Source organism: Schistocerca nitens, chromosome 4 (genome assembly GCF_023898315.1).
Source record: "Schistocerca nitens isolate TAMUIC-IGC-003100 chromosome 4, iqSchNite1.1, whole genome shotgun sequence".
Taxonomy (NCBI): Eukaryota; Metazoa; Arthropoda; class Insecta; order Orthoptera; family Acrididae; genus Schistocerca; species Schistocerca nitens.
Window position 1 is genome coordinate 107,764,338 of NC_064617.1, and position 19,431 is coordinate 107,783,768.

The 19,431-nt window shown below is 39.5% G+C and overlaps 1 protein-coding gene across 1 annotated transcript; it reads left to right on the forward strand.

The window, feature by feature from the left end:
- The first annotated feature begins 116 nt into the window (after positions 1–116).
- On the forward strand, positions 117–18,387 carry LOC126251470 (tetratricopeptide repeat protein 36). The gene is made up of 3 exons (XM_049951909.1): positions 117–256; positions 17,553–17,744; positions 17,844–18,387. Exons 1-3 carry the CDS (start codon positions 154–156, stop codon positions 18,098–18,100), a joined length of 552 nt encoding a protein of 183 aa, XP_049807866.1. The 5' UTR covers positions 117–153; the 3' UTR covers positions 18,101–18,387.
- The last annotated feature ends 1,044 nt before the right edge of the window (positions 18,388–19,431 follow it).

Here is a 19,431-nt window from a genome sequence, read left to right on the forward strand (position 1 = left end):
GATTGATACAGATAATACTTGTGTCCTGGTTGGCGATCAAATTATAGATTATGTTTCCTCCTCTTAACGAATAGAAATTGCATGTAATTAATTACAGTCCCAGTGTAGAGTAACGTCTTTGACGAAAAAAATAAACAACGAGAAAAGGTAAAAATGTCAACGCAACACGATAGGGAAATACTTGATACCATATTTAATCCTTTAGGGTCCCTCGCAGACAAATTGCCAGACGAGGCAACTGACGAATCTGTTAAAGGTACTGTCTAGTCTTCTTCAGCACCAGCTTGTAATGTTCTGTTACTTCCAGACAGAAATATTTTGGTATTGAGAGTTAGTACTGCAGCAAATGTCACTTAGGAAATAAGCTTAACACCAGATGGTTGTCAGTTATAGCGTTTGAAGTAATATTTTCACACAATCTCATTAGTATAATTTTTGGTACGCCTGAATTCTGCGGCAGTGCAGCACTACGTTCATAACAATACAACTGCGTAAAAATAAACGGATACATCTGCACAGTATGAGGGTGGATTAAGTATCGCGTTTCGGATTCATAACGAACAATAGTAATACTGAATGTTGTATGAAAATGTCAACAGGACTGCTTATCAGAATAACTCGATCACTATCACTTGCGCTAAGAATGAGGAAGGGTGTTGGTCGCCATCCAGAGTAAGGAAGCACACCATTATTAGACGATGGGACAACCCAAATCGCGACAGATGGACCGGTGGTCAAATGTATGTGCTGTAAGCTTCAACTGCAGACCTCCAACATGTTTAGTTTCTCCGTCTGAATGTATTTACGCCAACAGGTGTCACATGAAACATACTCTATATCCGCAATGAAGGTGAGACCAATGTTAATATGAGAAGAAATTTTTGTGGCCAATCTGTAAATTAATACTGTATATTCTTCGGCGGGCTCGTTCTGAAGTCATAAATTATATTTTGTTTGTAAAATACACAGCATCATCAAAGAAAATGCCCTTTAAACTGCTTTAGGCACTTAATTTATCTGCTGGACGGTTGCGAGAGGTTGATTCAAATGTCTCCGCCCCGCCCCCACATTCTCGCCCATGCTAGAACACGAAAATAAGTTTCTAAACAAATACCAGTCATTCCATTATTGAAGAAAATCTATGTATGCACCGAAAGAAAAAGAAAAGTTCGTTGTAAAAAAATATTGATGAGATAGGCTGCAACATTAGGTCAGGTATAGCAGAACCATACTTTACAGTGTCATGATTTTACAATGTAATCAGATCTCAAGGTTTTCATTAGTACAGATATTGCAAGCTTACGGCTGGTCAAGTTTTATTGTGGTTTGAAGATCGAAAACATATTCTGTTGCATAGGCGGGACGCAGTCCGTACGAGTGCTAGGCGTAGGCTGCAAATTTAGCTGCCGGTACCTCACATTCCATAAAGCGCCCAACAGATAAAGAGACTTCCAACGATATTACAACTGTCACCATTCGAACTTTCACTGTGGTTATTGTTGGCCATTGGAAGGAATTCTCTACAACCACATTTAAATCTATAGCGCAAGCTATCGTGAAGTGCATGGCAAAGGGTACGTCTCATTGTACCGGTACCACTGTTAGGGTTTTTTTCCGCACCATTCACATATGGAGCGCGGGAGGAATGATTGATTGAACGCCTCTTTGCGTGCTGTAATTATACTAACCTTATTTTCACGTTCCCTATGTGAGCTACACGTAGGGGATTGTAATATATTCCTAGAGTCATCATTTTCAGCCGGTTTTTGAAACTTTGTTAATAGACTTTCAATCTTCAAGAGTCCGCCACTTCAATTCTTTCAACATCTTTGTGACACTCACCCACGGTTCAAACAAACCTGTGACCAATATTGCTGTGCATCTCTCCATACGTTCAATATCCCCGGTTAGCCCCACTTGGTACGGGTCCAACACACCTAAACAATATTATAGAATTGGCCGCAAGAGTGATTTAAAAGCAATCTCCTTTGTTGGCTGATTGAACTTCCCCAATGTTCTGCCAATAAACTCAAGTCTATCACCAGTTACACCCACGACTGAGCCTATGTGATCACTCCATTTCATATCCCTACAAACTGTTACGTCCTAGGATTTGTATGTGTTGGCCATTTACAACAGTGACTCATTGATGTTATAAGATACTACGTTTTCTCGTTTTGTGAAGTGCAGAGTTTTACATATTTGATCATTTAAAGCGAGTTGCGAATCTTTGTACCACTTATTGAGATCTGATTGAATTTTTGTGCAGCAGCTTTCAGATAATACTTCATTATAGATAACAGCATCATCTGCAAAAAGCCTGAGGTTACTGTTAATTATGTATACAACCTTATTAATACACAACATGAACAGCAAGGGCCCCCACACAGTTTCCTGGGGCACACTCTAAGTTTCTTCTACATATGATGAGATAACATGCTGTGTCCTCTCCACCAGAAAGTCCTTAATCCAGTCACAAATTACACGTGATACCCCATATGATTGTACTTTTGACAATAAGCATAGGTGTGGTATTGAGTCAAAAGCTTTTCAGAAATCAAGAACTACTGCACCTACCTGACTGTCTTGATCCAAAGCTTTCAGTATGTCACGTGGGAAAAGTGAGAGTTGGGTTTCACATGATTGATGTTTTTGGAATCCACGCATGTTGGCATGGAGCAGGTCATTCTGTTCAAGATATCTCATTATCTTTGAGCTCAGAATATGTTTTAATACACTCCTGGAAATTGAAATAAGAACACCGTGAATTCATTGTCCCAGGAAGGGGAAACTTTATTGACACATTCCTGGGGTCAGATACATCACATGATCACACTGACAGAACCACAGGCACATAGACACAGGCAACAGAGCATGCACAATGTCGGCACTAGTACAGTGTATATCCACCTTTCGCAGCAATGCAGGCTGCTATTCTCCCATGGAGACGATCGTAGAGATGCTGGATGTAGTCCTGTGGAACGGCTTGCCATGCCATTTCCACCTGGCGCCTCAGTTGGACCAGCGTTCGTGCTGGACGTGCAGACCGCGTGAGACGACGCTTCATCCAGTCCCAAACATGCTCAATGGGGGACAGATCCGGAGATCTTGCACCTTCTAGAGCACGTTGGGTGGCACGGGATACATGCGGACGTGCATTGTCCTGTTGGAACAGCAAGTTCCCTTGCCGGTCTAGGAATGGTAGAACGATGGGTTCGATGACGGTTTGGATGTACCGTGCACTATTCAGTGTCCCCTCGACGATCACCAGTGGTGTACGGCCAGTGTAGGAGATCGCTCCCCACACCATGATGCCGGGTGTTGGCCCTGTGTGCCTCGGTCGTATGCAGTCCTGATTGTGGCGCTCACCTGCACGGCGCCAAACACGCATACGACCATCATTGGCACCAAGGCAGAAGCGACTCTCATCGCTGAAGACGACACGTCTCCATTCGTCCCTCCATTCACGCCTGTCGCGACACCACTGGAGGCGGGCTGCACGATGTTGGGGCGTGAGTGGAAGACGGCCTAACGGTGTGCGGGACCGTAGCCCAGCTTCATGGAGACGGTTGCGAATGGTCCTCGCCGATACCCCAGGAGCAACAGTGTCCCTAATTTGCTGGGAAGTGGCGGTGCGGTCGCCTACGGCACTGCGTAGGATCCTACGGTCTTGGCGTGCATCCGTGCGTCGCTGTGGTCCGGTCCCAGGTCGACGGGCACGTGCACCTTCCGCCGACCACTGGCGACAACATCGATGTACTGTGGAGACCTCACGCCCCACGTGTTGAGCAATTCGGCGGTACGTCCACCCGGCCTCCCGCATGCCCACTATACGCCCTCGCTCAAAGTCCATCAACTGCACATACGGTTCACGTCCACGCTGTCGCGGCATGCTACCAGTGTTAAAGACTGCGATGGAGCTCCGTATGCCACGGCAAACTGGCTGACACTGACAGCGGCGGTGCACAAATGCTGCGCAGCTAGCGCCATTCGACGGCCAACACCGCGGTTCCTGGTGTGTCCGCTGTGCCGTGCGTGTGATCATTGCTTGTACAGCCCTCTCGCAGTGTCCGGAGCAAGTATGGTGGGTCTGACACACCGGTGTCAATGTGTTCTTTTTTCCATTTCCAGGAGTGTATTTTACAACAAATCGATGTCAAGGATACTGGGCAATAGTTTTGTGGATCACTTCTACTATGCTTCTTGTAGACAGGTGTGACCTGTGTTTTTTTTTCCAAGAACTGGGCACCATTTTTTGCTCAAGGGCTATATGTTAGATTATAGTTAAAAGAGGGACTGACTTGTCCACAAATTCAGTATAGATTCTGATAGAAATTCTGCCAGGCCCTTGAACTTTGTTCTACACCCTGTAGAACGAGTGATGATGTAAGCAATCAGTGCAGATGAAATGTGCTCAGTTTTGAAAAAGGTTACTAGTTTAAGCTATTGTAATTGGTGAACATAACCTCTAATGCAATCAGACAAGCCCATGAACTGTGTTTGTACATGTGTAAAAGTACTTGATCCGAACACTTTCAATTATAAGAACCTGGCGTGGTTTCTGCTCCTTACTTTCAAAGTAACATTGTGAGTAGTATATTTTGTCCTTTTTTATTTCAAGCTTCAACATTAAAATGTTTACTATTTGATGCAGTAATAAACTCTGTTGACATAGGTTTTGACTTCAGTGTCAGTGGTTCCCAGATTTCACTCCTAAAACGGATACAAACACACCCATTGTGTGTTCTCTTACATCAAGGGTAACATCCATGCCCTCTGTTCAGAATACTGTAAGTTTAACACCCAGGTGCTGCTGTTCCAAGCAGACACCCCAAGTGTAACAAGGAAATCACCTTGAAATCTCCCGTTATCAGCACCACTGTAGCAGAGTTCTGATCTTGGCGCATTGACAGTACTGCTGTCAGAAAATGCCATGCCTGATCGTTTTATATCCACTGGACTGTAACTGACAATTTTTTTGGGTCAACAAGGATACATGTATAGCTCATCTGATGCAGAACCCTATTTGCAGTTTGCAGTGAATAGTGTGCTTTGAAGTGTGTATACATGCTGCACAGTCAATTATGTCACATGTTGGTACCTATTTTCCTTTCCAACCTGGACAAACATTCTCCCTATTAGTGGGAAAGAGTAGTACACAATGAAACGAAAATTATATATTTTATGATTTTGAAGAAATTGTTTCTTACAGATCAAAATATTTGTATTTATTTAAAAGTACAAATCATTGCCCACATTATGTAGTAAAATAAAATAATTTGGTCCCTAATTAATATATGAACATACAATTTGAAAGAGACGCTCCAAATGTTTATTGTCATTTGAGTAGCTTGAATCATACATTAAACATTAATACATATGTTACATACAAACATTGTGATACAATAACTTTTGCTCACTGAATATCAAATTGATTGCATATAGAATTAATTTTGAAAACTCTCCTAGTAGCCATAGGCAGTGCTGGAAGCAGAAACATTGCAGTGACCTTACATGATACAGAAGCTATGTCTTTTGCTTCTGGGAATCACAAAAACCATTTTTTTCTCAAAGGAATGATACCTCATATTTATCATCACCATCTACCCATAGCCACCAATCACAAGATCCCAGTTAAAATCAAAGAGATCTAGTGATGAACACTCCTCTGATTCATCATATGATACCTCATCTTTATTGCTTCATTCATCACTTTCACTTGAAGCTCTTTTACTTTCACATTGCTTAGTTTTTTTCTGTTGTTGGCTCTCTTCACACTTATTTTTGTCTTTTCTCCTAGCTTTATCCTTTTCGTTAAAGTTTTTTTCTTCAGTAGCCATTTTTGCTGATGTTGCACTCAATATGTTGCTTCTGCATTTGAGTGTCCAGTTGTTTTTATAGGAGGAGCTTTTGGAAAACCTTGAAACTCCTTTGGTGAGGTACATGATTTGCTGGTGCTACTGTTATCAGTGTATAAACCACAGTTGGCTGCCTCATCATTTTGCATATTAACTTCCAAAGCATTTGGGTGGTTTTACTGGATTAGGCACACCATCAGAATTTACAGTGTGGTTTGGAACTGCAACCATAAGGAAATCCAACCCATCAAAGATGTTGATATTAAGTGAATAAATTCCACGTTTTCTAAACCCAGAAGTTAAATTTGTTGGTGTCACTGCCTTCAGAAAACTTTCACGGATAAATTCTGCAACTTGATACATTGTCATGGGCTTGAATTTCTCAGCATCCATAAATCTACACTGTTTCACTGTGTACTGTATACAAGTGTTTCACTGCGTACTAAATATACCATCAACTAAAAGGTAGCTGTACGTATTATGGAAAATATGTAACTTACAAGTAAATGTTGTAATTTCTCACTATCAAGAAGATGCAGTAGCATGTACAGAAGAATATAGCTCACCATATTTCCCACCAATACAGCCAAAGATGTCCTTGCTAAAGGTCGATATACAGTGATATCAACATGGAGCAAAAAAGTTATTAGAAACAGCTGAAATAGAATGTTTCACTGTTCACTACTCTCCTCTATCTCTTTTTGTGTTGGCTTGTGTCAATTCAGAGTCAGATTCTTTATTCACCATTGACCACCTGAGGTGGAATAGGCAATTTACATGGATATCATATAATATTTTCCTTGAATAGTACCTTAAAGCTAAATGAACATTGCAAATAGTGCCCATAGATGATAACATACACCATAACATAACATAAATACATTCAGTGACATCACATAATGAAATCCTTAAAAATTAATGTCAATTGATTTTATATTAATAAATTCTGTTATATTGTAAAAAGGATTGATTAGTAACCAGTTTAGTAGCTTGCTTCTGAAGCTACTTATGTGAGCTGACCAAGAAGAAAATGGAAGTTATTAAATATTTTTAGACTATTGATTAGATGGGAATTCCCTGTTCTTTTCAGCCTGTGCCTAGGTATGTCTAATTTTGTTTTGCCTCTGGTATTATGGTGGTATATGTTTCCCTCATTTCAAAATCTGCTATGTTGTTTTTTGTATACAATTCTGAGGCGTATATATAAAGATTAATAACTGTTAATATTTTCAGGTGAATGAACTATGGCCGGCAGTGTTCTGATCTACCAGAATTGCTCATTGCCCGTATCACTTTCTTCTGAATTATTAGAACTTCAGTGATGTGAAGAGTGTGTCCCCATATTCTTTTGTCACCAGGCTTCTCAGTTTCCACATTAAATATGTAACTCGATACAATTTTGTGCAAGTATGGTTGATGTGTGTTTCCCAAGTTAGCTTAGAGTCTACATGAATTCCTAGAATTTTAACTGCTTTCACCTCTATCTCATTTGACAATCCTAGTATAATCTGTTGGTTTTTATCAGGATTGCAAAGCAGTGTATTTGATGAGAACCAACAATGTGGATTACTTTTAGTTCCTGTTGTTTTGTGGAATTTTCTTCTGCAGCAGTGCATCTATGAGGGCATGCTGAAAGTAATGCCTCCAAACATTTTGCGTGAAATCTCATAAAGTTTTTTAAAGAAGCAAATGTTATTAACATTCTACATATTTATTCTTTATGTCTACACATTTGTAGCCCTCTGCTGCTAGAGACCTCCGAATTGTGCATAACGTGGTGATGTGTAACGTAACCACACCTATGCTTATTGTCAAAAGTTCAATCATATGTGGTATCGAGTGAAATTTGTGACTGGATTAAGGAATTTTTGAGATGGAGGGTACAACATGTTACCTTGGATGGAGCGGCACCATCACCTGTAGAAGTAACTTCAGGTGTGCCCCAGGGAAGTGTGTTGGGACCGTTATCAGTCATGTTTTATATTAATTACTTTGCAGGCAATATTGATAGTACCCTCAGACTTTTTCAAATGATGCAGTTATATATAATGAAGTACTATATGAAAGAAGCTGCATAAATATTGTCAGATCTCGATAAGATTTCAAAGGGTGCAAAGATTGGCATCTTGCTTTAAATGTTTAGAAATGTAAAAATGTGCATTTCACAAAATGAAAAAAATGTAGTATACTAGGACTATAATACAAATGAGTCACTGTTGGAATCGGCCAACTCATACAAATATTTTGTGGGGATATGAAACTGAATGAACACATAGTTTCAGTTGTGGGTAAAGCAGGTGCTAGACTTCAGTTTATTGGTAGAATACTGGGGAAGTGCAATCTGTCTACTAAAGAAATTGCTTACAAATCACTCATGCGACCCATGCTAGGATATTGCTCAAGTGTGTGGGACCCATACCAGATAGGACTAACATGGTATATTGAACGTATATAGTGGAGGGCAGTACGAATGGTCACAGATTTGCTTAATCCATGGGAGCGTGTCACAGAGATACTGAAGGAATTTAAATGGCACACTCTTGAAGACAGATGTAAACTATCCCGAGAAAGTCGAAAAGTTTGAAGAATCAGCTTTAAATGGTGAATCCAGGAATGTACTACAATCCCCTATGTATTACTCACATAGGGATCATAAGGATAAGATTAGAGTAATTACTGCATGCACACAGGCATTCAAACAGTCATTTTTCCCACACTCCATATGTGAATGGAATGGGAAGAAACACTAATAACTGGTACAGTGGAATGTACCCTTTCCCATGCATCTCATGGCGGTTTGCAGAGTGTAGCTGTGACTATGTAGTAATGTGAGAAACAGTATCCTGTAATTGAGTTTTGAATTCGAAGAGTTCATCCACACAGGGAGCACATCATCCTTCAGCATGACAATGCCAGACCACACACAGGCACTGCAACATCTGCCACAGACCAATGCCTTGGGTTCACTGTCATCGCTGATCCTCCCTTAAGTTCTGACATGTCTCCATTTTATTTTCATCTGTTTTCAAAACTTAAAGAACACCTTCGAAGACTTCACTTTGACTCTGCTGAAATAGTTGAAGTAGAGGTGAGATTTTGGCTTCGTAAAAAAAGTCGAAGAATAAAGATGTACAATGTTAATAACAATTGTTTTACTTAAAAAGCTTTAAGAGTTTACACATAAATATATCTGAGGCATTACGTTTCAGCATGCCCTTGTAAATTAAACAGTATTTATTCAGCCAACATTTACAGTAAGAATATTGTGTAATGTAGATAACCATACATCTTTAGGTGCTTACCTTAAGTGAATAGAATGGATTGTGAGGAAGAATAAGCTCCACACTAAGATAACTTAATATATTTACATTAAAGTACCAATTACAAACACAGCGCCTTAGCGCCAAAGTGCAAGTTAGCCTAACTGTAAGTTTGTCAGTTAGTAGATCAGCAGGTAGGCATACTTACTCACCCAACACCAACTCTGCCAGTGAACAACCTAAATCTTTTTCACTCCTGATCGAAAGCCTAACAATATTTGCTTCAGCGACATGTCACCAGTCGGTGTCTGCTGTAACAGTTTGTGCAGTCCGCTCTCCAGGGCTTCAAATGTGGCACTACACAATGAAACCTGTTGAATAAAGCAAGGATGCCATGTTGCAAAAATATGTACTCTGCCTGCCTGAACCGCAAGTGTGGTCATTTTCTCCAGAAGGTGAGAAGTTTCAAATTTCCGAAGTTCCTGCGTTGAATTTTAGGGACCTGTAGGTTCATTTGAAGAGCCTGCCTCTGCTGTGGTACCTTTTGTACTGCATTTTGAGGTTGCTGCTGTTGCTCCAACTTGATTCTAGCACTGTCATTATTGTTAATCATTATTCTAGTTCTTTGTTGGGGTCACCATTTAAGCTATCTACCTTAAGTGAACAGAATTGATAGCGAGAAAGGATAAGCTCCCCACTTGAAAGATAACTTAATATATTTATACTAAAGCATCAATTACAAACACGGCGAGTTAGCACCAAAATATATCAAGAGCGAGCACCAAAACAATAAAACAGAGAAGTCATATACAGGGTGTTACAAAAAGGTACGGCCAAACTTTCAGGAAACATTCCACACACACAAATAAAGGAAAGATGTTATGTGGACATGTGTCCGGAAACGCTTAATTTCCATGTTAGAGCTCATTTTAGTTTCGTCAGTATGTACTGTACTTCCTCGATTCACAGTCACTTGGCCCAATTGAAGGAAGGTAATGTTGACTTCAGTGCTTGTGTTGACATGTGACTCATTGCTCTACAGTACTAGCATCAAGCACATCAGTACGTAGCATCAACAGGTTAGTGTTCATCACGAACGTGGTTTTGCAGTCAGTGCAATGTTTACAAATGTGGAGTTGGCAGATGCCCATTTGATGTATGGATTAGCACGGGGCAATAGCCTTGGCGCGGTACGTTTGTATCGAGACAGATTTCCAGAACGAAGGTGTCCCGACAGGAAGACGTTCGAAGCAATTGATCGGCGTCTTAGGGAGTAAGGAACATTCCAGCCTATGACTCGCGACTGGGGAAGACCTAGAACGACGAGGACACCTGCAATGGATGAGGCAATTCTTCGTGCAGTTGACGATAACCCTAATGTCAGCGTCAGAGAAGTTGCTGCTGTGCAAGGTAATGTTGGCCATGTCACTGTATGGAGAGTGCTACGGGAGAACCAGTTGGTTCTGTACCATGTACAACGTGTGCAGGCACTATCAGCAGCTGATTGGCCTCCACGGGTACATTTCTGCGAATGGTTCATCCATTCAGTGCAAATGTTCTATTTACGGATGAGGCTTCATTCCAACGTGATCAAATTGTAAATTTTCACAATCAACCTGTGTGGGCTGACTAGAATCTGCACGCAATTGTGCAATCACATCATCAACACAGATTTTCTGTGAATGTTTGAGCAGGCATTGTTGGTGATGTCTTGATTGGGCCCCATTTTCTTCCACCTACGCTCAGTGGAGCACGTTATCATGATTTCATCCGGGATACTCTATCTGTGCTGCTAGAACATGTGCCTTTACAAGTACGACACAACATGTGGTTCATGCACAATGGAGCTCCTGCACATTTCAGTCGAAGTGTTCGTATGCTTCTCAATAACAGATTCGGTGACCGATGGATTGGTAGAGGCAGACCAATTCCATGGCCTCCACCCTCTCCTGACCTCAACCCTCTTGACTTTCATTTATGGGGGCATTTGAAAGCTCTTGTCTACGTAACCCCGGTACCAAAAGTAGAGACTCTTCGTGCTCATATTGTGGACGGCTGTGATACAATACGCCATTCTCCAGGGCTGCATCAGCGCATCAGGGATTCCATGCGACGGAGGGTGGATGCATGTATCCTCGCTAACGGAGGACATTTTGAACATTTCCTGTAACAAAGTGTTTGAAGTCACACTGGTACGTTCTGTTGCTGTGTGTTTCCATTCCATGATTAATGTGATTTGAAGAGAAGTAATAAAATGAGCTCTAACATGGAAAGTAAGCGTTTCCGGACACATGTCCACATAACATATTTTCTTTCTTTGTGTGTGAGGAATGTTTCCTGAAAGTTTGGCCGTACCTTTTTGTAACACCCTGTATAAAGATGAAATTTACTGAAACATGTCATTGCAGCCTTTGTCCACTGATTGATATTACTTGCCTCTACACATATTCCAGAAGCCTTTGCAATATCTTGCACTCGCTTCTAAATACTCACTAATGTTTTCTTTCTCTTTTTTTTTCTGGTAGTAAATAAAATTTATTCCAGCCAAACTATGAAGCATATAATCATAATACAATACACAAAAATTATATTCATACAGGTTTTGACTTCTTGTTTTGGTTGAGATTGGAGCTATGTATTCTGGTGCAATGACCTTCATCAAGGTTCCACTAACATATAACAAGAAATTGGGAACTCAACTGACTTAAAAGAAAATTAAATACATACCTCATTATTCACTCTTTCTGAAAATTATCTGACTTTCTAGATTTAAAGATTACAAAGTTTTGTTAGCTGCATGTCTAGCAGCAGTGTTTGTTGTAATACTGCTTGATAAATAGTAATGTACTGTAAACAGTGTTCAGTATCTACAGATGTTGAGAACTATTTCCTTTCAAAATACTAATGAAATCAAGTAAATGTTAAGCTAGTAGTGAAAGACGAAAACAACCTATTTAAGTGTAACTGAGGAGGCAGTAAGGTTTTTCAAAGTAAGATTTTCTTTCCAATTACCTTGATTAAATTTGGCTGGCATAAATATGAATATCATTAACAAATAGGGGGTAAGTCAATTGTTAATAAAGTATACGGATTAAGTTTCTATGATTTGCTTGTCTTTTGTTAATATGTACCTCAATTTGGTCCACTCCTCCTCCTTGATGTGATCTGTGGCCTATGATGAATGAATGAAATGAATGACATCAATTCTCTTGGATGGGATGTTGGTTTTCAATATCTTTTGCTGGTAATTTCAACATAATTTGTCCATTTTTCAATTCAGAAAATTATTATAATGCCAGGGACAGATATGCTGACCAGCACTTACCTTCATGAAGTGCAACTCGCAGTACTGCACACAAAAACAGAGCTCAGCAGTTTTGGAGGTACTGGTTCAGAGAGTAAGGGTGTATTGGATATGGGGAGGAGGGAGGGGGGGGGGAGGCACTTGTTGGAAGGGGAGGATGGCAGGTCACTCAGAATCTGGGCAAGGACGGACCCAACATCCAAACAGAGACTTTCCCTCTTCTCTATCCCAGCCAATTTCTCTTTCCTCCCTGAAAAAAGAGAAGCACTGGTATTTATTTTTGTTTGCTCCTCTCAGCTGAACTGTGAGTTGCACTATCTTATTGGAGGAAAGTGCTGTCCAGCCCAACTCTCCTTTTGATAATTTATTATTGTCATTACTCACATCATCATTAATACCCAGCATCGTATGCATCATCATTTTAATTATTTTATTGTTTTTGTCCTTATATTGCTCTTTTGTGTCCTATCTTTTAAATCCTACCCCTCCCTTGTCTGTCCACTTAATTACATGGCCAGTTAACCATCTTGCAATATTTTCTGCCTGTCTCTTTATATTCCTATCATTTCCATTCCATTCTTTCTTCTTCTGTAGGAGTGCCTACCAAACATTTTTTTTTTTTTCCTGATACACTCACATTTTCTATTAATAATCACTGAATGCTTGAATCTTCTCTTTATATCTGTACATTCATGAGCAATCGCTTCCTTCATATGCAATTTTTATCTATTTTTATTTTATAAAATAAAATTTATAAAATAAAAAAAAATGTTGCACCTTCTGTGTGGTTCTTTTGTCTTGTTACATGTGGAGTCGTGAAAGCCTTATTTCTATTATTATGCGAAGGTTTATGAATAAAGCCATATGTGTGTTACTTGGATCAGTTTCATGCACAATTTGGTTACTACAAATATAACATGCTTTGTGAGGATAGAACGGGTCATCTATGAGGATAGGACAAGCGGTCAGGTGAGGCTTTGATTAGTGATCCATCCCAGCATTTGCCTTAGTGATTTAGGAAAACCACAGAAAACCCATATCAAGATTGCTGGACAGAGCAACTCCATCCTCCTGGATATGAGATTAGTGTCCTAACAGCTGCACTGCCTCATTTGGTAAGTCCCTATTGTATAATGTTCCCTGATTTATGAACAATTTGTTTCAGGTAACATGTATATGAAAAATAGTTTTGTTCTTCTTTGTTGAACACACTAAGGATACCTGCTGATGGCTCCTGGACTGTTTCCAATAACTTATAATATAAAATATAGTTCCAATCTTTATTTCCAAACACATTCAGGACAGCCATTTGCGCCTTCTGGACTGTGGAGATGCTGCTGTGCTTCTAGAACCAACTTCAAAATAGTCTGCCTCTGTGGACAGACATACTATATTTGGCACAGTAGAATAACTCACATTGGACAAGAAGACTGGAAAATAATATTCCACAGTCCTATGAATATGGTAACTAAAATGGTATTCCTTGGTATATATGTGACATCAGAAACATATGAATAGAAATATTTGTAAAGATATTTTGAATATGTCACTTATTTTTACCACTTTCAATTACATTTGTGTAGTATAAAGATATACACTATCTGAATGAAGTACATTTTGTTGCCAAGAGGGCACTCTGTGAATACTTCAATGACTACCACACCAAAATATTAATGAAAGATCTCTCACAAAACTCAGAGATATTTTGTTCATACACTGATGAGCCAGAACATTATGACCACTGACCTACTATCAATATAAACTCATCCAGGTGATATCCGTGTCACCTGTTAAGGAATAATGGCTAGTCATCACATGCATGGTGCACGTAGTATCGGTTAGTGTGCTGTCCATGTGTAGAATGGGGAAGGCACACAATGTATCTGAGTTTGATTCAGGACAGATTGCGATGGTCCAGAGGCTGAGAACAAGCAATTTGGAAACTGCATGACTTGTCGGGTGTTTGAGGAATGCTGTGATGAGTGTCTTCTACTCGTGGTGAAACCATGTCCAGATTTTGTGGGGTTGGGCAGCCATCCCTCATTAAAAATGTTGGATGTTTTAGGCTGGGCAGACTGGTAAAACAGGACAGGGGACTAACTGTGGTGGAACTAATATCAGACTTTAATGCTGGCCAGAGTACAAGTGTGTCTGAACACGCAGTGTACTGAACACTCCTAATGATGGGTCTCTGCAGCTGACCCATGGGTCTCTGCATGTGCCAATGTTAACACCATGACATTAGCAACTACGACTGAAATGGGCATGTGAGCACTAGCATTGGATGTTGGCACAATGGCAGAGCATTGCATGGTCTGATGAATCCTGATACCTTCTTCATCATGCTGATGGGATGGCACGAATCCATTGTCTTCCAGGGGAACAGCTCCTTGATATAAGTACGAGGGAACATAGGCAAGCTGGTAGCACCTCCATTACACTCTGGGGAACACACGTGGGCACCCATGAGTCCAGTGCAGCTCTTGCAAGGCACCATGATGACCAAGGAGTATTGTACACTGGTTGCAGAGCACGTATGCTCTGTCATGATGATTATATTTCCCGACGGCAGAGGCATTTTTCAACAAGATAATGTGCCATGTCACAAGGCCAGGAATGGCAACATCAGAACTCAGCCCCCCCCCCCCTGCTATTTACGGGAATTAGAGGACTTGAGCGTGCAGATGTGGCGCCAACTCCCACCAGTGACCTACCAAGGCCTCATTGCTTCCATGCCACAAGGCGTCACCAGTGTTATCCATTCCAAACATGGACATACCATCTATTAGGTGGGTGGTCATAATGTTCTGGCTGATCAGTGTATGTAGCAAGGAACTGAAATTGAGGCTATCAGAGCAAAAGCATAAATGCTGAATTCCATATTCAAATGAAGGGTATAGCCAGGAGTATTATCCAAATTTAATTCTTGCACCATTGTAGAGATGAGTGATGTAGATATCAGTGCCAGTGGTGTTGAGAAAGAGCTTAAATTGAACAGAACTCCAGGAGTCGATGGAATTCCTATCAATGTCTGTACCAAATTTGCAGCCGAGTCCAAATTTGCAGCTTAGTTAGCTTCTCCTTTAATCACGGTGTATTGTAGGTTAAAACTGCAACCAGCAGTTGGAAGAAAACACAGGTCTCATTCATATGTACTGATAGTACTGAGGATTTCTTGGTAGGAAGGTGCAGCATTTTGCCTTCGAGGGAGAGTCATCAATAGATGTAGAAGTAACATCAAGTGTGCCCCAGGTCAGTGTGTTGGGACCATTTCTCTTCATGTTGTGTATTAATGGCCTTGGAGACAATATTAACAGTAACCTTATAATTACCCTGGAGACAATATTGATAGTAACATCAGTCGTTTCTATAACTGTAATGAAGTACTGCCTGAAAAAATCTGCACAAATATTGTCTGATCTTGATAAGATTTCAAAGTAGTGCAGACATTGGCAACTTGTTTTAAATGTTCAGAAAAGGAAAATTGTGTACCGTGCATCACTGAATGAAAAAATGCGATATCCTATAACTTCAACACCTATGAGTTACAACTAGAATCTCTGAACTTATGCAAATACCTTGGTGTAAGTTCAGGAAGATCATATGCGAAACTGCTCTCAAAAAATTTGCCACCGATAAGCTGTTGTCCTGAGACATTATCAACTTATGTTGTTGTTTTTTTAAAGTGCATTTACGTCAGTGTGTGGTCTCTTTTTGATAAAGACCTTACTGGCTGAAAGCTTTATTTGTGACAGTCTTTTTGTTGTGCCCATCTGTGCATCTGTGACTCAGAATCTTCGCTCTTCCTTTTCATAATATTGATATAATTTTGTAGGTACACTCAGTGACATATGTGGATACAGTCTGCTAAACGTGTTGCAAACAGATTTAGTATCAAAGGAGTAATAAATTCAATCTCATGCATGATGCAGCAGTTTCTCACACATCTCTGCTTTTATGACTATATATCGCCTGAACTGTGTGTCACACAATGATACAGTTTTGCACATAGATTAAGTGCTACATGTGAGTACTGCCTGCAAAATGTGTCATGAATACAGTTAGTAGCAAAAAAGTAATAATTTAAAACATCTCACCTCTTGTGAAAATGTAGTAACTGATAAAATTTTTCCTTTTATCTTCATGTGAGTGGTGTCAGTGAGAAAAGTTCCATAAAGGTTTGAAATTATGTGTAAAGTTTGTTGCAAGTCACTAAGTGCACTAGTTCTCAAATACTGGATGAATAAAACTGGGTATTTGTGCATCGTGGTCCACACTTCTTTTCCAACCCACTTTATTCCTTTTGACTGGTAGGCAGTTCTTACCCCCATGGTGATTTTTTCTAGACAGTAAGTGGTATGTATACCAAGTTTGGTTGAAATCAGTCCAGTGGTTTTTGAGGATACGTGGAACATAAATAATAGCTGTGTCAGATTCTATATACGACCCTTTTCTTCAATTTCATCTTCCGCTGGCTATATATTATGTCTTGTTGAATTGAAATTTTTTTTGTAAAGATGAATACATAATACATATTTTACAAAGATTTTGAAATAAATTGATGATGTTGTTGTCTTAGGAACCATTCTACTTGAAAGCTGATATAGTCATTTAAAAGTCAGCTGCATAATGATTCCACATGACTGGATTCATGAAAAGAAATCCAAACCATAAATAGCCAGTGTACCCAGTAGCCCTGTGTAGCCATTATCATCATCTTATTTTGTTTATTTCGTCTTCCTGTTTTTCTTATACTCTATTCTCCAAAACTGTAAAAACCAGCCAATTATGAAATGCTTATGTATATATTGAGGAAGCAGAAATAAATAATGAGGTCTTCTCAGAACAACTAGAAAAGCACCTAATTTTTTTCAAAAGTAGTTGCTTTTCTAGTTATTCTGCTATATCCACTTAGTGCCTTTTTAGGCACAAATGCAGTAAACCAGACTGGCGGTAAATAATTGTAAATTTATAGACTCAGTCACTGCACCTTGTTGATGGTAAAACTATATGAAGCCATACACAGAATATGATTTATGTATGAATGAGTGGTGTTTTAAAAACACAAAAAATACATGAGAATAATTAATGGAGTATAGAATTATTTCTTAATTTCAAAATAAATTCCAGATGAGGAAGATGAAAGTGATCCCACCGTCAAAGCCGCAAAGCAACTGGAAATGGATGCAGTCACCCTTGCAGAATCTGGAAATATTGAGGCTGCCATTAACCTGTTTACTAAGGCCATAGCTACGGCACCTTCTAGACCTTCTGCATACAACAATCGAGCGCAAGCATACAGGCTCGGTGGAAAAATTTCAGGTGAGAGAAAAGTCCTACATATTTACTGAACATAAAAATATTACCATTTTGGTGTGTAATTTACTGATAGGTTGGTATGCAACATATTGAATATTTCAGAAGCTGTCGCAGACTTAAACTTGGCGATACAGTTGAGCAACGGCTGTGGTAAATCGGGGTGTCAAGCACTTTGCCAGCGAGGTATTATTCGTCGTAAGGAGGGCAATGATGACCTAGCAAAGGAAGATTTCAAAGCTGCAGCAAACTTGGGAAGCAAATTTGCAAAGCATCAGCTAGTGGAAATGAATCCATATGCAGCACTCTGCAATCAGATGCTTCATGATGTTATGAAAAAATTACAGGCACAGGAAGCATAAAACACTCAATTGTGTCATATGGATAAACGGAAACTGGCAATACTCTTTCAATTTCTGACTCTGTTACATTAAACATGTGGGAGAAGGGATACTAAGCACACAACACCAACTGAAGATAATCATGCAAATTACTAAATAATGATATTAACAGAATCTTTCAAGGTGTTCTGAGGAATGGCAAAAAAGGAAAAAAAAAATGCTAATGAAGATGGTTAATGGTTAATTCAGGAAAAAGATCATACTGTATATTTGATTATCAAAATAAACACTGTTCTTTATAACATTTAGATTACTGTGAACTGTATCCAAAATCATCCCCAAAACTCCTCTGGTACTGCATCTTATATTTCCCAAAAATATAATATGATAGTAATGATTATTATTATTATTATTATTCCTGGTCAAATCTTTCTACTGGGTACCACTTCAGCAACTTGCATGTCCCTAATCTTTTATTGTGATTGCATTTGAACCACGTGCTGTTCCAAGTGAAACTTCACATGATTAAGAGGTGGTGACTACTTTAAAGGCAGACTAAAATATTCCATAGTTTGACTGAAATTGGATCCCTGACGTTTCAATTTCCAGGCATGTACTTTACCACTAAGCCTGACAGTGCAGTGATATCCAATGTTTCAATTATAGTACCAAGCTGATAGAACCACCAGACACTTTGGCTTTCCTGAGAAGTGTAATATTATTTATACAAAAAAGTTATAAAACTATTTAGTGATTTCACAAATGATCGTAAAATACCAGTTTTGATTTACAGTAAACTTATGTACTTATTACAGAACAGTAAACATCTAGCACAGTATTCTGTGATATAGACTCACTCTGAAAATCATCGTCATCATTGTAGCTACAACAATTGTAGTGTCTCTTCCCACTGGTTTCACCAAAGCTAACAATATGCCAAGCAATTGTATTTAGGAATTAGCTTTTATGCAGTAGTACAACCCATAACCGGTTGCTATACTCATGTATGTAGATCACTTAAAACTTGCTGAAATTTGACACATGGTTGTTGTAGAACAATATTCTACTAACTGAAGAATGGCTACCTCTTAATCTACACTTTGTTCATCTGTACATTTCCGAGAAATGTTTTGTACTGGAACTATACCAGGATCCTAAATCTGTTGAAAATGAGGTTAAACAGTTTACAGTATTCTCTATAAGCAGCAAGAGCATTTTCTTTAAAAACTTGAACACAAGTACCATGCTGGCATATTAAGCACAGAGGAACTACTCGACCAATTGGTTGTAGTTCTTACGTCACAAAGCCTTACAATGACTGGGAAAGTGGTGTGCTGGCCACTGGACCCTCC